This window comes from Lampetra fluviatilis, chromosome 62 (genome assembly GCF_964198595.1).
Source record: "Lampetra fluviatilis chromosome 62, kcLamFluv1.1, whole genome shotgun sequence".
NCBI classification, from domain to species: domain Eukaryota; kingdom Metazoa; phylum Chordata; class Hyperoartia; order Petromyzontiformes; family Petromyzontidae; genus Lampetra; species Lampetra fluviatilis.
In genome coordinates this window covers 5,623,418-5,649,558 of record NC_136336.1, presented here as the reverse complement: position 1 = coordinate 5,649,558, position 26,141 = coordinate 5,623,418, and the positions used below count along the sequence as shown (strand labels likewise).

Genomic DNA, 26,141 nt, shown 5'->3' with positions numbered 1-26,141 from the left:
TCGTACCCCCGCGTGTATTTCATTATAGCCATTCATTTGTTCGTTCCTACCAGCCCACCCCGCAGGGACCTGTTAGCAATATATTTCACCCTTTCTGGCAATGAAACTGATGTTAAAACACAAAACTGGAACCTTTTGCAAGGAACCATGTCTGCGTTAACCACACCTACTTTTGGTGAACATGCAAAAAAACATGCTCTGTAAAACTGTTGTGTTAAGATGTTAAAACACCAAACTTAAACCTTTTGCAAGGACTCATGTCTGCGTTAACCACACGTACTTTTGCTGAACATGCAAACAACACATGCTCTGATAATAGCTATAGATGCCCTGACAGTGCATTGTCTTTGTGCTGTTCGCCTTTTGGCGTCTTCTGGTCTAACACTGGTTGAGATTAGGCTCTCAAGAAAGCTGTCTCTCAAGAGTGGACCAATCCGTTTTAAAGACAATGCATATATTATCAGTTTCAAAAGAATGCATATTTTATCAATTTCAACGAAAATGCATATATTACCAATTTCAACGACAATGCATATATCACCAGTTTCAAAGACAATGCATATTGCAGCGCATGAAAACGCGTTGCGTGAACACGCGTTAAGCGAGGAATTACATTGCATTATCAATCGTAGTGAGGACGCGTATAGGGACGCTTCCCTTGATCAAGATGGCGACACTCAGCCGCAAGCCATTGCGTAATCCTCACCCAAGATGAACGTCCTGCACTCGGATGGTTGCCATCTTAAGTGGGGGAACAGCGGCATCTCCATCCGTACTCCATCCCCTACCAAAATGGCCACACCAGCATCAACCAATCTCACGCTATTTCTCACTCAATATGGACGATTTGTACTCGGATTTCTGCCATCTTAGGCGGGAGAACAGTGCCATCGCTCTCTAATTCCATGCCCTACCAAGATGGCGACACCCCAGCATCAACCAATCGCACGCCATTGTGTAATCTTCACCCAAGATGGACGCCTCTGCACTCGGATGGCTGCCATCTTAGGTGGGGGAACAGCGCCATCTCTCCCTCTGTAACTCCATCCCGAACAAGATGGCGACACCCCAGCCATCAACGAATCGCACGCCATTGAGTAAATCCTCACCCAAGATGGACGCCTCCTCACTCGGACGGCTGCCATCTTAGGTAGGGGACACAGCGCCGGACTCCGCATCCCCTACCAAGGTGGACGTTGGTTGGTTGTTCCAGATTAGAAGCTTTCGTGACTGCAAGGAATCATACTCTTAGATTTTTTCGGTAAAGTCACGTAGGTAAAAATAATAATAAATAATAATAATAATAAAAACATTAAAACATTTATTTGTATTTCTATCATACTCTTAGGTTTTTCGATAAAGTCACGTAGGTAAAAAATAAAATAAATAATAAATATAAAAAAATATATAAACTTTTTATTATTTAATACAAATTTTACCTACCTGACTTTTCCGAAAAAAAACCTAACAGTATGTACTCTTGCAGTCACGAAAGCTTCAAATCTAGAAGTATGTTGGTTGCTTGTTTGTTTGGAGGGGGTGCGGTGTGTGGGGTGTTACGTCACATCCGACACCCCCCCCCACCCACGCCAACAGCCACTCGCCGTTGCCATGGACCGCGGCGGGAAATTTTGGCGCTCGTTGTGGCCGCGCGTCGTCGGTGCCGAGCCGCCTGAGAAGATTAAGCAATCGAGGTAGAGAGGTTAGTGTAAGAAGAGGTAGAAAGGTGAGGGGATAAATCCATGAGGGGTGGCCGTGCCTCGCTGGGCCGCAGGGCCCGTGAGGTGGCAGCGGTCGGCGTGTGGCTGGAAGAGGCCGGCGATCGGGAGGAGCCTCTGAACGCAGCTGCGGTGAGTTGTTGTTGTTCTTCTTAGGTTTTTTCGGTAAAGTCACGTAGAAAGTAAAATATGTAATCCCTTACATCTTGAATCATTGCCTCACTTGATACAGCTAATCTGGCTGTGACGGTCCCACCTGATGACGGAGACTTGTGTTGCCTCCGAAACGTCGTGATTTTTGTTTTTTATTTTATTTTACTTTCTACGTGACTTTACCGAAAAAACCTAAGAAGATGATTTCTTGCAGTCACGAAAGCTTCAAATCTAGAAGTTGTTGTTGTTGTTTAAAAGTATTTTTTTTGTAGCACTGGAAGGAACAAGTCACAGTTCCTATGATCACTGTTTCATTGGTTTAATGGCTTTATTTTGGTGATTTCGAAAAGTGTATTGGTTTAGACATGTTTGTGTTGTTGTAGTACGGAGTTCGACTGATGGCCTTAATCTACGTTGTCTTGTTGTTGTTGTTGTTTGACTTTTATGGCTTTATTTTGGTGATTTTCGAAAAGTGTTTTGGTTTAGCCATGTTTGTTTGTTGTAGTACGGAGTTAGACTGATGGCCTTAATCTAAGTTGTCTTGTGGTTGTTGTTGTTGTTTGACTTGCATCCCACTGGGATTTTTGCACACAGCGTTGGTGTACGGTGCTTTTTTTCTGCAATATTTTGCTGTCTTTTCTTGGATTTTCTGTTTGCACTCAGTTACATGTTCACTTTAAGATGTTTTTTGTTCATGTTTTTGTTTGTTGCGGTTGCACCCGATTCAAGAGCCGAATGTCTCACAGGGCTATACCTAATAAATTAACTTGAACTTGAACATGCATAATGTACGTTGCCTCAGTAATTCCAATGAGCGCAGAAGCGTGGTCATTTTAGCCTCTAATTAAGGAACGAAACAGGTGGAGTTCTCCACAAATCTGGCTGTCGCATGATGAAGCTAGTTGTAATTACTGGCGAAACGTCGAACTCGGATTGTAAATGTTGTGGCTTGGCTCTCCAACACACCAGCAGTGGTGCTGTACTAGTATACTACACTATACACTACACTATACACTACTATACACTACTATACACTACACTACTATACACTACACTACACAATACACTACACAATACACTACACTATACACTACACTATACACGACTATACACTACACTATACACGACTATACACTACTATACACTACACTATACATTATTATACACTACACTACTATACACTACACTATACACCACACTACTATACACCAGAGGTGGGACAAAGTCATTGTTATGCAAGTCCAAGTCGAGTCGCAAGTCATCAAATTCATGACTCGAGTCTGACTCGAGTCCAAGTCACATGACTCGAGTCCACATCTCATAGGTGGGACAAAGTCATTGTTATGCAAGTCCAAGTCGAGTCGCAAGTCATCAAATTCATGACTCGAGTCTGACTCGAGTCCAAGTCACATGACTCGAGTCCACACCTCTGCTATACACTACTACTATACACTACACTACTATACACTACACTATACACTAGTAATGTGCTAGTGACGAATTGGCCACGTTCTGTTTACGTGACAACCCCTTACTAGTTGGCTGTGTCGGGTGGTGGCGGGTTTAACGACACATTTATATATTTACGCGATCTAACCCAAAAACCTCTATTATGTAGCCTAATTTTGTCGGATTTGTAAAAAAAAAACCCTCTGTAACCTCGCCACACCCATGCAGTGTGTGGCGGTTTGACTGGCGGGGTTTAGACTCGGGACAATGTTCTGTTGCGGTTGATGGTTTATACTTTATAACACCATCATGTGTCCCCATTTAGCTGATCTCTTTGGGGGACACACACCCCCCCCCCCAATATTCAAATATGCTCAAAATGTCCCCCCCAATATATTGCTATAAAAATAAAAAATAAAGTAAAAATAATTGCTATGCTATGTAAATAAAAACAACAATTTGCTAAACCTTGGCCACAATATCTGGACTTGCCTTCATATAAATCAGTGCATAGATTTCTGTTGATATGATTGTGGTTATGGTAGTATTTTATTAATCCCTAATCTCTGCCATTACATACAATGAAACAAGAAATGGTAAAAAAAGTAAAAACACAGCAATGTAATACAATACACCATTAGACATTATTGTAAAACATAAAAAAACGTCCATCCCATGTGTTAGTGAATTTTTTAATATTTTAGGCAGGAAATGGCAGGAAATGAGTTTTCAAATGTAGATATTTTTCTGGGTTGGGACCCCCAGACCCCCTGGAAGATTTGGTCCCCCCAATGTTGACCCCATGGCTACGGCCATGGTTTATAACACCATCATGTGTCCACATTTAACTGATCTCTTACTAAACCCTCTGGACGGCTGAACGATTATTCTGATTCTCCGTGGGTCGCCGTTTACCGCCTTTGTTTTGCAGGTGGCAGCGGAGTTGGAGGAGGAGAGGCTGAGTGAACTCTTCAAGGAGAAGAGGGAGAGGTTGAGGAGGTTCCAGCAGGAGGTGCAGAGGAGGGTGACCGAGCAGGCGCGACTCAAGAGAGACCAGCAGCTACAGAGCGCCGTGCACGAAGTACACCATTCCCTCGTTATTCGCGACGAGGGATACATTTGGGATGAGGGTTACGAGAGGCTGAGTGAACCCCTCAAGGAGAAGAGGGGAGAGGTTGAGGAGGTTGACAGCAGGCGCAGCTCAAGAGAGACCAGCAGCTACATAGCCCTGTGCACGAAGTACACCATTCCCTCGTTATTCGCGATGAGGGATACATTTGGGATGAGAGATACGAGAGGCTGAGTGAACTCCTTAAGGAGAAGAGGGAAAAGGTTGAGGAGGTTCCCGCAGGAGAGGATGTTGACAGCAGGCGCGGCTCAAGAGAGGCCAGCAGCTACATAGCCCTGTGCACGAAGTACACCATTCCCTCGTTATTCGCGATGAGGGATACATTTGGGATGAGGGTTACGAGAGGCTGAGTGAACTCCTCAAGGAGAAGAGGGGAGAGGTTGAGGAGGTTCCAGCAGGAAGTGCAGAGGAGGTTGACAGCAGGCGCGGCTCAGGAGATACCAGCAGCTACATAGATCTGTGCACAAAGTACACCATTCCCTCGTTATTCGCGGCGAGGGATACATTTGGGATGAGGGATACGAGAGGCTGAGTGAACTCCTCAAGGAGAAGAGGGGAGAGGTTGAGGAGGTTCCAGCAGGAAGTGAAGAGGAGGTTGACAGCAGGCGCGGCTCAGGAGATACCAGCAGCTACATAGACCTGTCCACGAAGTACACCATTCCCTCGTTATTCGCGACGAGGGATACATTATTCGATTTGAGGGAACGTTATTACGGGATAAGGCAACGTTATTTTATTCATCCCGAAAGTTATTCGGGATCGGGGATACATTTGGGATAGGGATGAGGGATACGTTGCGGAGATGCTCGTGTTATAGAAATATTTCGCTGATAATGATGTTGGCCTACGAAAATTGAATGCGTGCAACGTGTAGATGATTCTAAAGCTTGGAGGAGTTCTCTCTCATCTCGCTCATCTCTTTTTCTCGTCACTTTCTCTCTCTAGGTGCAGTCGTGTATGTTGCATATATATTTTTTAAAAATAATAGATTCCTGCACATTTGATTTAGTACATGTTATTAATCGACAGATACATTTATTATTACATCCCGGATAGTTTTCTTAAATATAACATAAAATGTTTTGTGCAGTATTGCCGACTGGCAGTACTTCTAGAAGTCCAGCTAACAGATTTCTTTGTGCATAGTTACATAAAAGTACAATTGATAAAAATCAGTTATTATGGTGGAAAAACCTTCCAGTGACTATTGAAGGCAGTTTCAATATTGAAATGAATGTGAAATTAATTAGCAACCAATGTGTGTATTCTTGGTCCTTTCGCTAAATATAATAAAATGATTATTACGTTGTAATTTTATTATTTCCCTTCTACGTGACTTTACCGAAAGAACCAAGAATATGAATCCCTGCAGTCACGAAAGCTTTTAATCGAAATTTAACCAACGTGTGTCAAACAAATGTTTAAACTAAGTTAAATGTTTTATCAGGTAAGGCCCACTGAGTTACATAGCTCTCTTTCAGAAGGGTCCTGGCCACAAACGATAGCTCAACGAAGTGGCTTATCACGTGTATTTATGTTAGTTGAACTTCTTTCGCACCATACGTAGCCAACTGTGCTAATCGGAGGTGCAGAAAATGTATAGTAGCCAAATATTCTTCACACACGATTCTAAATGTGGAGGGAGAAAAATCCACGCAACCATGGGGAGAACATGCAAACTCCAGACATACAGGCGTCAGGGTCAGGATTGAACCCATGACCTCCTGTATACCAGGTGAGGTAAATAACATCTCGCCACTGTGATGCCCAGTTTAGATAAGGAGTTGAAGAAAATAATAATTTGCCATCGTGTCTCACTGAACATGTCTTCTTTCTCACTGTGCACAGTTTGAAAAGATAAGTCACGCGGCCAGTTTGGCAGATGGCTTCCTGTCTAAAAGGGACACGTGCCTTTTTCGCGATGCACCCGGCCTTCAAATCTGCAGTCCACAGAGGAAGGGCATCCGTATTCCAGCTGCAGGCCATGACCAAGAGGAGCTTGGCAAGAGGAAGCATCCCCTCGAGGTACGTTATTTGCAACAATTGTTACACAAAAATCGCAAGCGAAAACTGCTAAGCGGTCGGGGAACGGCGAAAACAAAGGTACATTCAAGTCGTCGCGAACGGGAATATGGCAGTTAATAACTTGTGAAAATCACGGAGCAGTCGGTTAAAGAAACACTTGCAGAGTATTGTTCGAGACTATTTCAGGAGTATATGTTGCAAAGGCCACTGAATCGTTCATTTATGTGCGAGTATCCAAGGTGTGGCATGACTTAAAAAAATTGTATTTGTTTAAATCTAGATGAAAATGTAACTACATTTTAGCACACTAACGATTATTTCAGTCACAAACATGCATGTTGTGTTCACATCGTTGCCAAATGCTTATTGAGCATCGTGCTTTAAGCAAGAAAAACGCTGTACTTTGTCCCAGGTGCCCACGTTTCGAAGACAAGCGATGGATAAGCTGGCAACGCGGAAAATCGAGCCGGGTGGAAGTGCGACGTCTGATCTGCCTGGCGATTTCTGGAAAGTGGCCGCTTTTAAAGATGTACGCAGAATAAAGTATCTGCATGGTAGTACACCATTTTTTTTAAAAAATATACGTACAATTCCTTGTGACCAGCAGAGTGAAGTCAAGTCATAGTACATTTGTCATACGCACAGGATACAGTGAAGTGTACGCAGTACACAAGTGCAACAACATCTATCGTTGTACTGTACAACTATGCTCCCATGTATGTTCATCGATTTCACCAACCTACACTGACCAGCGTGGTGAAATATGGGTATATAACCCCTAACAACCCCTAACAAACTGCACAGTATGGGGAGCCCATCATCCAGACGTTTGAATTACAAAGATGACTGCATGTCCAACACCATGTGAGACTAGGCTCTAAGGAAAGCTGTCTCGGGTGTGGACCAATCAACTTCAAGGACAGTGCATACATTATCAGAGTTATGTTTTTGTTTGCATTATGACTGCAGGTATTGTGGTCTATGCAAACATGACTCCTTGTAAAAAAGGTGTCAGTTTTGTTGCCAGATAAAAGGGTAAAAAACCAATTATCATATTTTTTACTGGCAAATGAGGTTCCAATGGTGCATGTCAAGGACGTTGAATTAACCAGCGTCTCTCCAATTGCTAAGCGTTCCACGTGTTGTCTGCTCGTTTTTTTTTCACGTTTAGAATCACACCTCAAGGCAGATGCCCGTCGTACCCAGGGAGCCGGAGATTCGTGCTGGGGATGAGTCGGAGGATGAATGGACGGAACTCGTGGATGTGCAGGACCCTCAGGAGAAACGCGTACAGGGACCCTTGCCAAACGGCGTGACCTCTGCTGTGCAGGTAGGAAGCTGTCCTGCTCCCATATTCTCCTGATTATACTGGTAGGAACCTCCTGGTTACACCAGCCCACGGGATTATTGCGTCCGTCCGTCGTGCATCTAAAAATGGGAGGGGGAGGGGCTGGGTGGGGAGGGGATGGGCTGGGTGGGGAGGGGCTGGTCACCCCGTGGTGCCCTTATAAAAAAAACTCAACGTTTAACCTACTCACGCCGGCTTGTGCCCGCCCTCACAGTCGGCCATATTTGCGGAATACACCACGCCGCCGTTGACCCTGGCCATTGACCGAGCAACCCAACGTTCCTACCAGCTCCCTCCGCAGGAACGTGTTAAGAAACTTCGGAAAGTGTGTATGTATGTTGAACTGGTTTCGCACCGTACTCGGCCAATCATACTAATCGGGAGGTGCTCCTCAAACATGTGGCAGGTATTTTGTATTTTTTGTAGGGACGTTCTGATCCCGTGCCCCTATTGGACATCTGTGAAAAAGAGCTTTGAAGCTCATTGGATTCCTCCAATATAAATATTCTGATTCTGAATAACGTTATACAAATCTGATCCCACACACACATAGTTTAATGAAAAAAATAAGAATAGGCTTCACCCATTCTGGCATTAATACAGGTGTTAACATACTCTTTGGTTCTTTCGGTAAAGTCACGTAGTTAGAAATAATTTTATTATTTTATTTCTAACTACAGTTAAACCTTGGATTGCGAGCATAATTCGTTCCGGAAACGTGTTTGTAATCCAAAGCACTCGTATATCAAAGCACTCGTATATCAGTTGTGATCACGTGACGCTCGGCAGACAAAGCGTATACACGTACTACTCGTATTGCAAGTCCTCGCTCGTTTATCAAATTAATATTTATATAAAAATTTGCTCGTCTTGCAAAACACTCGCAGACCAAGTTATTCGCAATCCAAGGTTTTACTGTACGTGACTTTACCGAAAGAACCAAAGAGTATGGATTCCTGCAGTCACGAAAGCTTCAAATCAAGGTGTTAACATGTTCAAGTCTGCATGAACCACACGTATGCATACAAACATGTTCTCACATTAACATAGCCACTTCCGTACCCAGTTACATGCTAATTTCTCACATTAACATCACTAGACCCAGCCACTTCTTTATGACCCTTGGGCTACACCCATTTCAAACCTTTTAAAACAGTCTGCCTAAGCAGCAGGCCATGCTTTCCCACCTGATGACGGACGCTTGTGTTGCGCCCGAAACATCGTGATTTATTTTATTTTATACCTACGTGACTTTACCGAAAGAACCAAAGAGTATGGATTCCTGCAGTCACGAAAGCTTCAAATCAAGATTGAATATACACACTTTCTTTGAATCAGATTGCCCTACACCAGAGACAGCCTTATTTACGGCCTTGTCTCATCAGTGTTAGACCAGAGAACGCCACAAGGCGTACAGTAGAAATGAAACGCATGTGCCAGTATTAATAGTTTGGATTGAGCAATTTATAAGGCAAAAGCGTGGAGGGGGGATCTTTTTTATTGTCTTGTCTCTGTGTGTGTGCAGAAACAGACTCGCTACTCAATGTTGCGGAGAGTTTTTCAGGACCTTGAGAGAGAGCGAGTGAAGGAGCACTGCAGGCAAAAGGAACACCAGAAGAGAATGGCAAGGTGATGAGTCTCCAGATTATAAGATGCTCCGGAGAGTAAGACGCACCATCAAACTTGTGCCCAGCTACTCTTTGGTTCTTTCAGTAAAGTCACGTATAAAGATAAAATAAATTAAATAATAGCATACGACGTTTCGATTGCAACACAAGCACTCATCGTCAGGTATAAATGAAATAGCAACAAAAATCTAACCAGAAAACTATAGACAGACATATAAGCAGACGGATATCACCAAGATACATAGAGAGAGAACAACACATAGGCACACAGAGAGAGAACGTCTCTGTGACGAGGCCTTAAATAGAGAGAGGAGGCGGGGGCGGAGAGAGGGAGGGGGTTAGAGAAAAAATTAGCATGTCAATGAGTAGGACGACGGGTGGTAAAGTACGCAAGCTTGAAAATTAGGAGAACGGGAGAGAGACACCCTAAATTAAATAACCTAGCAAAATATCGAAATGTAATGCAACACAGAGAGTCGGTCAACACACAATTAACGCATAGCCTGGTTGATTACGTATTTCATTAAGATTGTGCCCAGCTGTCAGTAAAGTTACACAAATCTGGTGACACGCAAACACCGAATTAGGACGCTGTCTTTCCGACAGCTCTGTTCTTCACCTGAGAACGGCTGCTTGCGTTGTGGCCGAAACGTCGTGAGAATTTTATTGTTTTATTTTTATTATTTTATTATTTCCCTTCTACGTGACTTTACCGATAGAACCAAGAATATAAATAGTAAGACCTACCCAAAACGTGTGCCCAGTTTCGATAATGTTACACAAATTCTGGTCACACACAAACAACTTCTGCTTTGAAAATGCACGGATAAAAGTCCATCTGAAAATCCGTAGAATATGGTAGCTGACAGGTGGTCCAGGTCCATATTACAAACCTGTCAATCTCTTATCAGTGCCCTACCTTATTACAGACCAATTCAGACCTTATTGGTCACCCCGTGCCCCTTATAAATCTCAAAGTTAATCCTACAAAGTCCCATCACAAGGGAGAAACACAAACAAATTCATCATTTTTTTCCCGTATGGAAACGGCAGTATGCCGTATGGACCTGAATACTCAATTTCCTTGTACAAGAATGTGGGTAAATCGTATGAGTTGACAGGTATGACATTACGTGAATCACCCTTAACCTTGCAATCATGTACACATATGTAAACATTAGACATGGAGTAAATGCATTGATTCCTCAATTAAAATAGATTCTGATGCTCATTAATACATGCATAGAATCCTGCTTGTGACGAACAATTATTTTGTCTATACAATAATAGACACGTATTGCTCTTTTGTCAATCCACTTGTGCATGAGGGCCTCCCTCTGCCATGCAGGTAATGGGGGTTATTTGACTATACTTCACATCGCTGGTCATTGTGCGTTGGTGAGGTGTATAGATGTGGGAGCATATTATCGCAGTGCACCAGTGGATTATACTGCATTGCCCTCTGCTGATCACCACGTAGCCCTGCATCCGAGCATTATCCAAGTTTATACCTGCTTATCTTCGAAGATCTGACAAGATCGAGTGGTTTTCTGGGTGATTTTGTCATTTGTTTGTGGGATATTACTTTGCTATAATGTCATCTGTCATTTAATCCGGTGACGTACGTATGTGTTCGTCATAAGTTTTTCTTAAGATTCCGTTTCGATTACGATTGTTTACATCATCGGAACGGAATCGATTCCAAATGGAATCGGAAAAGGCCGTGCGGGAGGGCGCGTGGCACAGTTTGGCGCCATCGTAGAGTAGCGGTCATGTCGCTACAGTTCGATGCGGGTGAGTACAGTACTAAGTCTTTCAAAAAATTAACCCGTAAAAACAAAGTTTTTCACTATAAATCCTTTATATGCGTGGCATCGGTTTTATTTTATTATTCATTTCTGTTTTTCTTGAGTAAGAGTTTCATTTTTATCACATTGGTATTTTAAATTAAATATGAAATTATTTTTTTTCCTAAAAAGTGGAAAATTTTGGAAAAAAATTTTCACGAAAATAAATTGTCACGCACAACGAGTCTGTGTGCAAAATGTCAGCTCGATTGGATCACGGGAAGTGGGTTAAAAAACGACCGAAAGATTTGCACGGTCGTAAGCGCGCAAGCAAGCAAATGAACTTAATATAAAGGATTTAAAAACAGCAGCACTACGACTCTCTAAATAAAATTAACACTCAGCCGCTTGTGCGTTCCGAGATTCAGAGGTGAACGCGACCCCCACCCTGCAACTTGCAGACGTCCCGGAACAGGAAAGGGTTCACATGGCATGCTTTTAAGTTTGCTTTAAACTCGCTCTCTTTTGTGTGCCAACCCAGGATCAGAGCTGCGAAGGAAAGAGCGAGGGAGATTGAAGAACGGAAGATCGTGTCGGCTTTTGAGGAGGAGCGGGAGAGGAAACGATTGATTCGGTCAAAGGACGAGCAACAGAAAGTGACGGTGACGAAGGAACTGCAGAGAAATAAAGAAACCGTCAGGTACGAGCAATGTTAACCGTAGTTTATTGAGTACACCTTTAACACGTTCCTTCGGAGTGGGCAGGTGGGAACTTGGTTGGACAGCGCATTCGTGCACGACAGAAAGCTCACGGTCACGTGACGCACTTCAACCCATCCGGGAGCGTACGACATGTTTGGGAGGGGCTTTGCACGACAGACAAATAATCCCTGGTGGGCAGTGTGGAACTGTTGTTCCTACCTGAAACACATCCACTCTCAAGCAGGACGGCACATATATATTATGGTTCGTGCACCAGCAAATGTTAACCACCAGGTTCTAGATTTGAAGCTTTCGTGACTGCAAGGAATCATATTCTTAGGTTTTTTTCGGTAAAGTCACGTAGGTAAAACATCAAAATTAATGAAAATAAAATAAAAACGTCGTGATTTTTGTTTTTATTTTATTTTATTTTCATTAATTTTGATGTTTTACCTACGTGACTTTACCGGAAAAAACCTAACAATATGAATATTAACCACCAGGGGTTAGAACCGTGAACCTTCGTAACTAGCGGGAAATAACACGTTACATATCGGTTTGCGTCTTAAATGCGACACGCATTTCCCCCCCTCTGCCTACCCCGGCCCCCTTCCTCCGCGTTCCCTTTTACCCCTTAATTTAAGTTCTTCCTCCCTTATCGTCCCCTCCCCATATAAAAGTACTCTGCTCGCAGTAAGCCAAATTTGCTCCCTCGCTAAACCCAGGAGCAGTTTGGGGGGACTTCTGTCCGTGGAGTTTGTGGCCCCCCCCCCTCCCCACGTCGCGGTTTGTGCTCCGTACCGAGCTTGTGTTGAAATACAATTTTAAATAAAAATGTGCGACGCACGTATTACGATACTGTACAAAATCGAGATAAAAAATGCGCACAGACTTAAGAGTTTGAAGAAGACAGCGTTTTGGTCATGAATAAAACATGGTTTATCCATAAATTATATGTTCGAGCTCTCCGATGTGCTTTTGGTTGGTACCGCGTGTTCGGCTTGATGTCCAACGGTTCCCTCCACGTGCTGAGAGAGCTGCTGTTGAGGTCCTGAAGAAGGCCCCTGTCACGTAGAGCGGAACATCGGACATCGTGCAGAACAATGCGCGGCGTACAAACCCAAAAAAACACTCCGGAAAGTTTGGCACCATCCCGAATACCTACGCGTGAGAAAACGTGACCTGGCTGCCATGGTTTTGTTTCTTCAAATTATTTGTTGCCCTTTGGCAGGTTTATCGAGGCGCTGAGAATGCAAACGTTGAAAGAAATTGAGAAGAAAAATATCCTGCTGCCCCCCATGTGCTTCTGTGGCGACAGCTTCTGGGATTCGCACCCCGACCGCTGTGCCAACAACTGTGCATTCTACAAGAATGAGAAGGGTATGCACCGAATGGTACACCCACAATGCATAATTCCATTACACTCGTGGGTCCGGGATCAAGGGAGTGCTCAAGAGTATTGGACGATAGACGTGAAGCTTGAAACGATTCGCCACATCTTAGGCAGCAAGTAGCTAATCTTGAAAATCATATCTCTTTCAACCTGTGCATACACTAAACAATCTTCAAATCTCCACTAAAAACGTCTCTTTTTAAAATGGCTTTCTCTCTTTTTAGGTATTTTCAAACGTCTTTCTCGCATCTTCTGCATTGTTGTATGCCGAATGAAAATGTGTCAACACGTACAAATTCAATTAATTTGAGTGCTAACAGTGATGACTGCATGTAGCAGTGCATTCATTCACTTATTGAATGAAACTGTTTCTTATACTCGCTACATGTGCATCAAGTTGTGCGTATATTTATTTTTGTTGTAAATGGTTCACGTGACACCACCCCCTGCATCCGGCTAGAGATGCTACATTCACCACGATGTTCGTATATATTATTGATTCTTGACTCAAATCATGACCTGGAATCGTACCATTTCATTTAAACACATTCCTGCGGAGGGAGCTGGTAAGAACGTTGGGTTGCTCGGTCAATGGCCAGGGTCAACGGCGGCGTGGTGTATTCCGCAAATATGCCCGACTGTGAGGGCGGGCACAAGCCGGTGTGAGTAGGTTAAACGTTGAGTTTTATAAGGGCACCACGGGGTAACCAGCCCCTCCCCACCCAGCCCCTCCTTCCCCACCCAGCCCCTCCCCACCCAGCCCCTCCCCACCCTCCCCACCTTCCCCTCCCTCCCCCCCCAGCCCCTCCCTGCACGACGGACGGACACAATAATCCCCTGTGGGCTGGTGTAACCAGGAGGTTCCTACCAGTAAAACACTTTCGCGTCAGTAATACTGCCTTAAAAGGAAACGTACAATAGTCGACGTTGTGGGCCATGGTCATTCTGCAGAGCATATCGGTTGACATGTGCATGACGAACATGTTGAGTTGTTTTGTCGTGTGTGTGTGCGCTTGTGTACCACTGCCAACGCATTAACGCAAATTCTCTTTGTCACTTATACCACGTGCTGTTTGCAAACTTGAAGTCTTGATACCCTTGCTATTCGCGCTGCCTGCCACATGCGTTTGAGAGGAGATACAGATGACACTGAAATATGATGAATCGAGTCATTTAGACAAAAGACAGATGTGGTCAGATGAGAGAATAGAACTGCAGACAGGATTTAAATGATATTAACTAGCTTCTATAAGTTGTATTTTTTTTACCAAATGATTTCTAGCTGATGTTTGATGCATCCATTTTTTTTCTCTCGCATGAACCTGGGGGCCCCTTTGCCCCGTTTGGCTGTGTCTCGCACCACCGCTGCACGCTTCCCGCGTAGCGTCCGACCTTGTGTTTCTCTGCGAAGCTTATGCCCAGGCGTTGCGGTCCGTGCTGGCCTCCTGCAACATGAGAAGTGGACCCACTCGCAGCCTGATGATTGCAAGCACGACAGCTTCGCTTGGATGCAATTGATCGCACAAGAAGATTGGAACGCATCTGAGAGTACGTCCGTCGAGGAGTCTGAGCGATGAAATGAGTTCGTGGGCGGTGATTGGTTGTATTATTACATCGCAGGGTCGTGGAAGGTGGTGGAGGGCTTTGATAGACCGTGGCCAATGATGGTCACCACACATCGCTGGCAGATATAGACAGAATTTACAGCTACGTGGAACATGTCTTTAAAGAAGTCATTTATTTAAAATGCACACATTTTATTGTGTTTAAATTTCATGTCCGTTGGAATAAGCGTTAAACCCATCGCGGTAATCAATTTAAACAAATACAAATTGCAGTCAACGCATACATGTTTTTAAGTAAGACGTTTTTTGTTCCGAATAAACGTTTGTTGCTACTGAACACATTTTAATACTCCCTTTATTTTACGATTACATTTGTACAATTACAATGCCTTCCTGGTGTTGCAGCAGTCGAATGAGTGGCGAGTTCACATATTGATCGGCGGTTAACTCAGCCCCTAATTCCTCAAGTGTTGATAACATGAGTACTGCTTTGTGGAGAAGCCAATAGTGGTTGTCCTACATTATGACCCACCATAGGAATGGGGAATTTTCACCACTGGCCCTGGGCTGTAAACAGGAGATGAACACCAAAATCAATGCTCGTTTGAGCAGGAAATCGCTGACTTGTGTGCATCGACAACGTGGATGAATAGACCTACAGCTGTCAAGACAATGTGGTATGGCACACCACAATCTTGGCAAAAAGAAACCAGGTGACACAATTTCATCATCTATGTCCTGATGGCCCGTGGTGGACCAGTGACCAAATATCAACCCGGAGGATTGAACATGCCAGAGATTGAGCAATGAAATCGGCTCGTGTGTCGGTGTTGGATGGACCATGAGTGATGGTGACATCTTTGGGAGGCCTTAATCCAGTCGTGGCTTTATGATGGCTGATAATGTCTATCCGCACGAGATGTATGTTAGTATCTACACCTTAATCGCTCTGGGTGTGTCAGAATCGATGAAAATATCAAAATAAAATGCATTTCCTGGAAAATATACATCCCTCTCAAGTTATTAAAATATTTAATTAAATGTTGGTATCTGTATGCCATGCATTTACTAGGAATATAAACACTTAACTCGCCAACACCACTGCACTGACACCTATTCTTTCTGGCAACAGACGCTGGAGTTTGAAAAATGTCATTTGTATAACGTTTAAGCTGCTCTTCTTTGCAACTAGTCCGTGCAACATCTAACATTAGAGACTGAGTCTTACACTAGATGCTTTCGCAGAATTAAGTATTACTGTAATAGTATTACAAGTTTTTCTTGCCATAGCTTTGTGAGATTGGCTGCAATATTTTACAGGTGGTATTGGACTAACGTGTATCTAAAGGATGTAATTCTTATCAAAAGATTTGAATCCTGAGCATGGCCTTTAATAGCTGTGGTCCGACTCGTATGAGTTGGAGGTTTCTTCACTGTCATATTCGGAGCTTTCCTCCTGTTTGGTCAGAATGGGGCAAGGTTTTAACTTTCTCTTGGCTTTCACCAAATCCACATTGCGTATGAATTCGTGCAGCGCTTGGATTTTCTTCTGCATATTTTTCTCCATGCAAGCCAGAGCCATAATGGCAGGTGGTTCTGTGCAGCAGCATTTCACGATTCTAAAAAAAAACGAAGGACATCATGCACATGCATGGATTTTGTAATACTTTCAAATCACCCCTCCTTTAAATTGCATCTTTATGAGAGTTATTGTAACCCCCGCCACCACTATTCTCCACCTCAGATCAGACATGGCTGGGTGGATGAAGCATGATTTGGTCATAGCATTAACGCAAAATTGCACTTTAATTCCGCTGAAATTATGTTTTTAAATAGTTTATGAAATACTTACATGCCAAATAGAATGACCAACAACAGGACCCCACCCAATGTTGCACCGACGGTTATTCCAATCAGCCTGCGCAGAGAGTGTGGCACTGCAATCATAGACGGACAGCAATCTGTTAAACAACGTACTGATGCATCCACACAGAATATTTAGCTGCATGTGTTGTGCGACTATTATTAGTGAACAACAGCCAGTTAAGCTCCATTCATTATATTCGTATAGTCGATGCAGAACACGTGAGTAGCATTCATGTTTCCGTGCAGGCAAAAAGTGGCACCAATTTAAATTAATGGAAATTAAATCATCCTCAATTATAATGTCCTTAAGTGTAATTATGGCAAATTACAAGGCACTCACATTATTATTCCGGTTTGTGTTAAGACCGCATATGAGTTGACATTTAAATTATTGACTGCGCAGGAGTTTAAACATTGACATTGGATATTGAACATTCAGTATTTCCATATTCTCTCGATATAACGCAGCCCAAGCTTTGGGGACATTTCGAACAAAAATCCAACTATTTTATGGAAAAAACAATGCCCCGCGAAAGTGAGAAACAAGGGTGGAAAACGTAAAATTCATAAAACAGAGTGGACGCTGGAAAAAAAATCCTTATAATCGGGAAAATACAATATATGGGAATACAGTGGCCATGTGGCAAGAAAGTTAACTGTATCCGATGCCAGTGAAGTTATTCAATCCTCGTCCCACATATAACCTTAAACTAGATTTTTATTTTACCAGATAAAGCCTACAGAGCCATTAGCGCTTTTTCAGAAGTGACCTGGCCACAAATGATCGGTCAACGAAGTGGCTTATCACGTGGACATTTATAGCAGCCAAATACTCTTAAATGCATGTTTATAAATGTGGAGGGAAAACCCGAAAAATCCACGTGATCACGGGGAGAGAGACCATGCAAACTCCAAATATACAGGTGTTGGGATCGAACCCACGACCTGTATACCAGGTGAGGTAGTTCACATCTAGCCACCGTGGCTATGATGACAATAAAGCCCACAACGCCAGATTAATTAGGAACACCCTCATAGTGATCACAAACCAAAGCACAAAACCACGTTCACAATATTCTCCAGATTATACGACGGTAAACCGAAAGCCGCACCCCAAAAAATTGTGGTGCTGGAAATTAAGTCATTTTTGGTCACACGCGCTTAAGATTATCAGACATACCACCTTCATCTTCTTGGTTCTTTCGGTAAAGTCACGTAGAAGGGAAATAATAAAAATAAAACAAAATTACTCTCTCTTTCCGACAGACCTGTTCTTCACCTGAGGACGGCTGCTTGCGTTGTGGCCGAAACGTGAGAATTGTTTTATTATGTTTTATTTTTATTATTTTATTATTTCCCTTATACGTGACTTTACCGAAAGAACCGAGAAGATGAATGCCTGCAGTCACGAAAGCTTTAAATCGAAATACCACCTTCACTTTAAAATACAGGGCGGGCGGGGGGGGATAGGAAATGTGCATTTAATAATCCTGAGAATTCGGTAAATAGTCTACATTTTTTTTAAATCACTCGCCAGGTTACCTGTACTCACATACGCAATCTTTTGGGGATGTGCTGCCTCTTTTAAGGGTCACGTAATCTTGTGGGCAATCGACGCAGACGGCTGCTCCATAGTGCGGATTGTAGGAGCCAATCAGGCACGAGTGGCAGAAGGTGTTTGCTGTGGATGTGAACTTCCCAGGATCGCAAACAACTGTGTCAAGTACATTCAAAAGACACGCACGTGCGCGTTAGGGTTCGTACATTTATTTCTAGAATGGCAATCAGGCATAGGGGCTCAGCTCCTGTTTGCAGCCGAGCCAATGATGGAAGCGAATCTCTCCACTGTTGACTTTCCCATGAAGTGCGACTCATTTGATCAACCCCAGAGAGATGGTGGACCGAGTCATACCCTAACCGGGATTTGAAATCGTAACTTTCTGATTGGAAGCCGGTCGCTTTTTCCGCAAGGCATCTGTCCAACCTGAAGATCGAGGATGAGTTTCGAATTTTAAATGTTCAGGTATTTAAAGATAATTTCGGTTATATTTCAGGTATTCAGATCGTTAACATGTAATGCTTTAACGTGACTTCGTTCCGTCAAAAGTAGTGTCACGTGACACACAGAATCAGAACATGTATTTATACTGGAGGAATCTGATGAGCAATAGAGCTCTTTTTCACAGATTTCCAGTCGGGGCACGGGGTAAGAACGTTACAACAAAAACTAAAACAATACAGCCGGCGCCAAGGGTCGGAATCAAACCCACAACATCCTGTATACCAGGCGAGGTAGTTAACATCTCGCCATCCAGTGAATGGACCAAAGCCGCCAATGCCGATATTGGCGTGGACATGACGTCATGAGTCGTGAAGAATGATCCTGCCCAATTCTCCAACACGGACGAAGATTTGAGCCTGAAGCATTAAATAATACTGTAATGTTCTTACCGCAGCATTGGTCACACATGTATCTCGTGTAGTTCTTCCCGAAACCTGGCTTGCAGTGGCTTATCCTCAACCCTTGCATTGAGCCTTTCATGTAAAAGAGCAATGGAGTCAAGCTTTGATCGGAAAAGGCCCCATTCGTCTGTTTTTTAAAGAACGCTTGTATTAAACTGTAGGCCTGCACAGACGCACAAGGGCAAAAACGCAAAGCACAGGTGTATACTCATGGAAATGCATTACGGAAAAATATGTCCTATCGATTCAAAAGTGAACGATGCAAAACTTATCAAATGAAATGTGCATTTGACAAATGTATGCTAGAATTAAAATGTCACATCGCTGGTACCGTCAATGTGCACGCAAAGAGTTGTCACCTTTTGTAGGCGCGTGTTCGTTTTAGTTTGGCAGGAGATGGAGTCATCAGAAGTGCAATACTTGTTCCAGCCATCACCGTAAGGATAGACTGTTAAATAAACAAAAGATCAATGAAATAAACACAATACGTAGACGATCATGCTCACCAGCCCCGCCTTGCTACGTTTGTGTCGATACTTAGCCAATGACTACCACGTGAGCATAAGCTGTGCTTGAGATTCAAAAGCTGGATATGCATGAGTGGCAAAATCAGTGATGCAGCATAGTTGGCATGGGCCCTGGTGGAATGGGTCTGTCCACCTTTATTCAAACAATCGCTGTTCTGCCATCTCACCACCTCATACGCAAAGCCTACCACTCCTAGCACTCCCCCGGTAGTCTCGCAACAGAGTACCAACCAGGCTGCAACCTGCTTATCTTCTAAGATTTTTTTTATATCGGTCTCAATTTAGTGTAATTTTGGGGGGATTTGGTTGTTAGCAGGCCTCCTAGTCTGCAACATCGGCTTAAGCACAAATACATCCTGCATTTGTATTTATCAGTCTAACTCCCATGTGGGAGTTGGCCATTTCAGAGACTATTTGATATTTCAAGACTAAAGCTTCTCGATTTTCTCACTCAGATCGGCACTGTCGTCAACGCGCCGCGGCAGCCTTACCCATGAAGGAAAAATGAGCAACGTACTCCACTGTCAGCTTCCAACCCACGGCTTCGGGTTTGCCTATTTCGTAGCATTCCCAAATGGGATTCTGGACGATGCAGTTTGTGCTGACAAGAAGAGAGTTCAGCTCGTAGCGGATCCACTGTTCACGCTTTACTACGTCCTTGGAGCTGCAAGCATTGGCCCGGTATTTGGCATGGATGTACATCGTCTGGTACGGCGGGTGATACACTGAAACACAACGCCAGTTTTTGTCAAGTTGCTGAATAACAGGCGCAGATCTTCACGTGGCATGTGTTAGAATTAGCTGCGGCTTAGACGTGGTTACATTCACGTTGAAGAGTAAAGTCATCCCTTTCCCACCATGTAGAGTTACTCGTATACAATGATGTTGACTCACAAGGGACGTTATTGGCATTGGGCAGGACACATCGCTCGCACGGATGTTGGCCGATGGGCGAGACTGGCGATGCAATAGCAGCCAAAGGAGGGAACCGCAGCTACCGCAGACACGGAGCAATGAGATCGGCTTGCAAGCCGGAGCAAGGTGCAATGTGGCATCGCAGGATGGTGAAGGATAGCGATGGCACGGGGTGATACAGTAAATAATGTGACGCCACCGTAGGCTTACGATAGCACTTTAAGCTGTGCGCAGTGAGCGCGCGTATATTCGATGCAAAGGAGACATTTTAAGTAAGCCGTCATCGTCTTAACACATCAACAATGACATCAATTTCCTGTTTCACCAGAGGTCTCACCCCTGAGATACTCTCACACTGTTCCACCGGTCAGGTCTGGGCGATTCATTCAAGCACTAATGTATATTGGCTCACGGGACATGATTTATCGATCCCTTTTAAGTAATACGATGTGAAATGCCTTGAATAAGGTCGTGCAAGGGCCTGTAAGATGTATACCAAATACGCCATTCCAGGTCTCTTGGACACAGTACTGCATCCCCCTCAGGTTAAGATCTCATTAACATAGCACACATTACATTGTGGCGTTAAAACCTTGAATACTGTTTTGTGAATTCACGACTGTGTGCATTTAATGGTCTCCTGCCATTGTGTAACGGTTCATTGCGATGGAATTGCAAGCCAGAGGTTGCCGGGGTCATCTCCCGGCATGGCATTTGAAACTGCTGCAAATGTCTTAAAGCCCCCTGCCTCTGTCCAACCGGCAGTATAAATGGTTGCACCGCAGTTGGTTGATCGGCAAGTAGCATGTAATTCGGTAGATGTCGAGCCAGCGTGAAAGGCTCTGGGCTCTCAAGAGCTCACGCTAGGAGAGGTCCTTTCGCCAGCAGTGACGTGAGCAAGCAATTGAATTGCTGCACCTTTACCCTTTGGTGTATTTAATAATGTTTCAGATCACTATTTTAGGCTGCTTTGTGGCGACATGCACCTTAATAGCTTTTACTAGGAAAATGCGCAGTGTTTATACTCACCGTAGACCATATACTTTGTGTGAAATGCATAATTCAAATCGGCATTTGCGTATTTAAGGACGCATGTGTAAACGCCAGCTGTCCGCGGGGTAACCGTCTTGAATATTAGATCTCCATCGCTTGTAACGCTCATCTCGGTACTACCTGCAAACAGCAGAGTGTTCAGACGGCGAAAGCCAAGGGCCTAGAAGACACCGACAATGTAATTTGTGGGGAGAAAAGTGACGAATAAATGAAGAGAACTCCATGACAGATCAGGAACAATGATCACCTGTTATCTGATGGTCATTTTGGTCAAGCCACAGGTACTCTGGCTCAGCGGTCATTTCGAGGGCGGAAACCCCACAGGGTAACGACTCCTTCGAATGCAGATGGAAATAGACAGGAACTGTAAACAGAACCAAAACATACGTAGGGTTACCGTCGTTCGTGGCTAAACGATGCACCAACTACAACTGTTCTTGCACTTCTCAGCAGCCAGATAGGGTGAAGCTAAATTATTTTGTTAATAACATTTGAAACTGCCAAAAAAAGGTCCCCTTAGATATGAATTACTTTCGTTGAGTTTGAGTCTTGGGACTTAAATGCTCTGTATTCAGTTACAAATAGTGGTATACAGGGCACTTAAAAAAATGTTAACACTTATAAGGGACTATCGTTTTTAATGTAAAAAATAATGGATAATACACTGTAACATGAACAAAAAATGTATGTCAATAGCTTCAAAAAGTCAAAGAGTCTCCACTTGTTCGCCATCATTGTCAACGCGTGCCTGGAATCTTCTCCAGGTGGTCTCCAGAGCCCGGAGGCACATTTCTTGCGGTATTGTTGCAAATTCTCATAAGTGTTAACATTTTTACGAAGCACGCTGTATTTCACAAGAAAAATATTTAATTTCATTATTATTTTACCTTCATTTGTTTGCTTGGGAAAGTCAAAAGGGCTGGCCATTGGCACAATCCTGAACTGTGATCCAGAAGGTGGCACGGCCGCAGGAGCAAAACCGCTGGCAGGCTCCCAGTCAGAACTCATGGCAGACTGAACATCATCAGCAGCAGACATCACAACTTGTGAATAGTCATCACTGTCGCTGTCATCTCCGGCATCGGTGCCGGCGAGGTCCGATCCGTGCGTCGAATCGACGTCTGCGGCACGGGATTTCAGAATGTCCTTCTGCACCGCGCCTGAGCGTCTCACGGAACGTTGAGACACGTGAGATGGCGTGAAGACTTTTACTCGTTCGTTATCATCATACGTATGCCGAGTCAATGTCAACCCGGCAGGTTCTTGGCCTGTCGAAGGGGTCGGTAGATGTATTTGAGAAGACCCCTGCTGGCCTCTAATCAGACTGGGGGAGTCGTCATTGTTCAAAGATGCGTGGCTGTTTTTCTTTTTCTCATTATCCAGTAAATCCGATTCAAAATCTTGCTCCAATCTAGCTGAAAAAAGCAAGTGATAACAGCATTTGGTCAATGTTTTTTTGTTATGTTTCCCCCATAGAGCTCATTGATTCAAGTTCAAGTTCATTTATTAGGTATAGCCCTGTGAGCCATTCGGCTCTTGAATCGGGTGCAACCGCAACAAACAGAAAACAAAAACATGAACAAGAAAACATCTTAAAGTGACTATGTGCAAACAGAAAATCCAAGAAAAGACAGCAAAATACTGCAGAAAAAGCACCGTACACCAACACTGTGTGCAAAAATCCCAGCGGGATGCAAGTCAAACAACAACAACCACAAGACAACTTAGATTAAGGCCATCAGTCTAACTGTACTACAACAAACAAACATGGCCAAACCAAAAAACTTTTCGAAAATCACCAAAATAAAGCCATAAAAGCAATGAAACAGTGGTCATAGGAACTGTGACCGAATTTTCACAATAAACGACGTAAACAACATGTACTACCAAACTCTGCAGCCATAGCTGGCTGCATGAGTCACTCCACAACAGCAGGAGCATCAGTCGGAGTATCAAGCATCAGTCGGAGTATCACGATCAATATTGTTTGCCAAATTTCAAACGTATACGTAAATCATCCTGCTTGTATAAATGGGTAACATTCGTGTGGTCTATCCGTACGTGGTCTAGTGGGATAAAGTGTGGGTACTCTAGCCAGCGTGGAAGAGTAGACCTAAATACGGCAACATCTGCAGGGGCCCTTTGGAGTTTCCCTCGAATGGACGCCCTCACGCCCGCAGTGGTGTAAGAACTTTCAGGGCTGCACCTTTAACCTTTTATATTCCGTGGCCTACATAAGGTCATGGACGTGCCCAGAATGAACCGGATCGATAATTAAGCTAAATTAAAACAGCAGTTGAGAATAGGTTTTCCCCTTTTTTCTGGCAACAAAACGGGTGTTAAGATGTTAAAACACCAAATTGAAACCTTTTACAAGGAATCATGTCTGCATTAACCACAATACTTGTGGTCAGAATGCAAACAAAAAACATACTCTGATAACACATGCATTGTCTTTGTGCTGTACGCCTTTAAGCGTCCTCTGGTTAACACCGTTTGAGACGAGGCTGAAAAGAAAGCTGTCTGGTGTGGACCAATCAGTTTCAAAGACAAAGCATATATTACACTGGTCTAAAAAAAAACATTTTCTTCTGGCCTGGACTTTTGCAGCTGTTATAGACTAATTTCAGGGTGCTGATTCCAAATCTGATCTCAGATTTGCTCCATCACATCTCATTTTATACTATCGGCATACCCCATTTTCATTGATTTTACCCGAAATTAACTCTGTCACTTATGAATGCAAGTTGTTGCGAGTCAGTGACTGCTTTAGTGTTAAAATATGGTGCTGTGTTTTTAGGATAGTGTGTTTATAATATCATTTTATGTAGATATCCACATTTATTTAATATTTTTCTTCTGCAGTTTTTATTGAAAATGCAATATTTGATATCTCAAAAACCTGATGTGATAGACAAAAACTGATGCCAGATTTGGAATCAGCACCCCAAAATTACATTAAGACCGTTGGAATACCTTATGCCAAAAAAAGTGTGTTGACCAGTGTTATCAGAGTATGTTTTTTGTTTGCATTCTGACCACAAGTATTGTGGTTAATGCAGACATGATTCCTTGTAAAAGGTTTCAGTTTGGTGTTTTAACATCTTAACACCTTCTTGGTTCTTTCGGTAAAGTCACGTAGAAGGGAAATAATAAAATAATAAAAATAAAACATAATAAAATACAATTATCACGATGTTTCGGCCACAACGCAAGCAGCCGTCCTCAGGTGAAGAACAGGTCTGTCGGAAAGACAGCGTCTGAATGAACGCCACCAAGCTTGGCAGCGTATATTTAAGCTGGGTTAGGGGAGGAAGGGCGCCTTGACAAAGGAATGTGCATATCAACAGAGGAATTTAGCATATTTGGTGGTGTTCATTCAGACGCTGTCTTTCCGACAGACCTGTTCTTCACCTGAGGACGGCTGCTTGCGTTGTGGCCGAAACGTCGTGAGAATTGTATTTTATTATGTTACATTTTTATTATTTTATTATTTTCCTTCTACGTGACTTTACCGATAGAACCAAGAAGATGAATCCCTGCAGTCACGAAAGCTTTCAATCGAAATCTTAACACCTGTTTTGTTGCCATAAAAAAGGGGAAAACCTATTCTCATATTTTGGTACTGGCAAAGGAGGTCCCATGATAAAACAGCAGTTATTTAATCACGTAACTAGCGACGCCTATGGACGGTTGTGATGGCGGTTAAACTCATACCCACCTTTGTAATTTATAACTCCGTCTGTACGTATCTGACCGTTCACTTGTTGATTCGATGATCTGTCTATATACGCAACTGAATCGTAAGCATGATGATGATAACAATCTTGTACGTGCCCCATTCATAATATTCACAATTATAACAATAAGAAAAAACCTGTCAATCCCTTATCAGTGCCCTACTTTATTACAGACCAATTCAGAATGGATTGGTCACCCCCGTGCCGCTTCTAAATCTCAACGTTCATCACAAGAGAGAAATACAAATAGAAAATAAATTCCGTATTGAAACGCCTGTAAGCCGTATGGACCTAAAAACTTCATCTCAACGTACAAGAATACGGGGTAAACCGTGATAGTTTGACGGCTGTGTATATCTCAAATACAATATTTCAGCAGGGGTCCTTGCTGCTGCTGCGTTTGACTGTTGGGTTTTTAAGATTATCTCGTTCATATTCTTGGTGCTTTCGGTAAAGAACATGAATCCCTGCAGTCACGAAAGCCTTAAATCGAAATTCTCCTTATACGCTGCGATATCTTGTCGGCCTACTTGCTGTACTTGCAACTTACTGACACAACGGGGCAGCCCAAACTAAAGTTTGAACGTCGCAAGTTGGTTCGCATTTACACATTTTACCTTGAGGCCATGACAGTGATTGTATTCGTACGGATACGTGTAGCTGCCCAGGATAGCGTTAAAG

The 26,141-nt window shown here is 43.3% G+C and overlaps 2 protein-coding genes across 3 annotated transcripts in view; one reads left to right on the top strand and one right to left on the bottom strand.

The window, feature by feature from the left end:
- Positions 1–26,141, bottom strand: part of LOC144951398 (uncharacterized) — a 493,651-nt gene that overhangs the window by 419,071 nt on the left and 48,439 nt on the right. The gene's annotated exons all lie outside the window — the stretch shown is intronic.
- Positions 1,570–15,899, top strand: CCDC15 (coiled-coil domain containing 15). Of its 2 annotated transcripts, none has more exons than XM_078881551.1 (9): positions 1,570–1,850; positions 4,252–4,401; positions 6,298–6,474; positions 6,887–7,003; positions 7,646–7,804; positions 9,348–9,451; positions 11,779–11,937; positions 13,257–13,318; positions 14,743–15,899. In XM_078881551.1, the coding sequence occupies exons 1-9, from the start codon at positions 1,743–1,745 to the stop codon at positions 14,847–14,849; spliced, it is 1,143 nt and encodes a 380-aa protein (XP_078737677.1). In that variant the 5' UTR covers positions 1,570–1,742; the 3' UTR covers positions 14,850–15,899. The 2 variants fall into 2 exon arrangements, with proteins under 2 accessions (XP_078737677.1, XP_078737676.1); XM_078881550.1 differs by having other exon boundaries at positions 13,170–13,318.

Excerpts from the sequence above, each read along its gene's own strand:
- CCDC15 (XM_078881550.1), top strand. The coding sequence starts at position 1,743 with ATGAGGGGTGGCCGTGCCTCGCTGGGCCGCAGGGCCCGTGAGGTGGCA. Across the intron at positions 4,402-6,297 it reads TACAGAGCGCCGTGCACGAA|TTTGAAAAGATAAGTCACGC; the intron begins GTACACCATTCC and ends CACTGTGCACAG. Across the intron at positions 11,938-13,169 it reads AGAAATAAAGAAACCGTCAG|GTTTATCGAGGCGCTGAGAA; the intron begins GTACGAGCAATG and ends GCCCTTTGGCAG.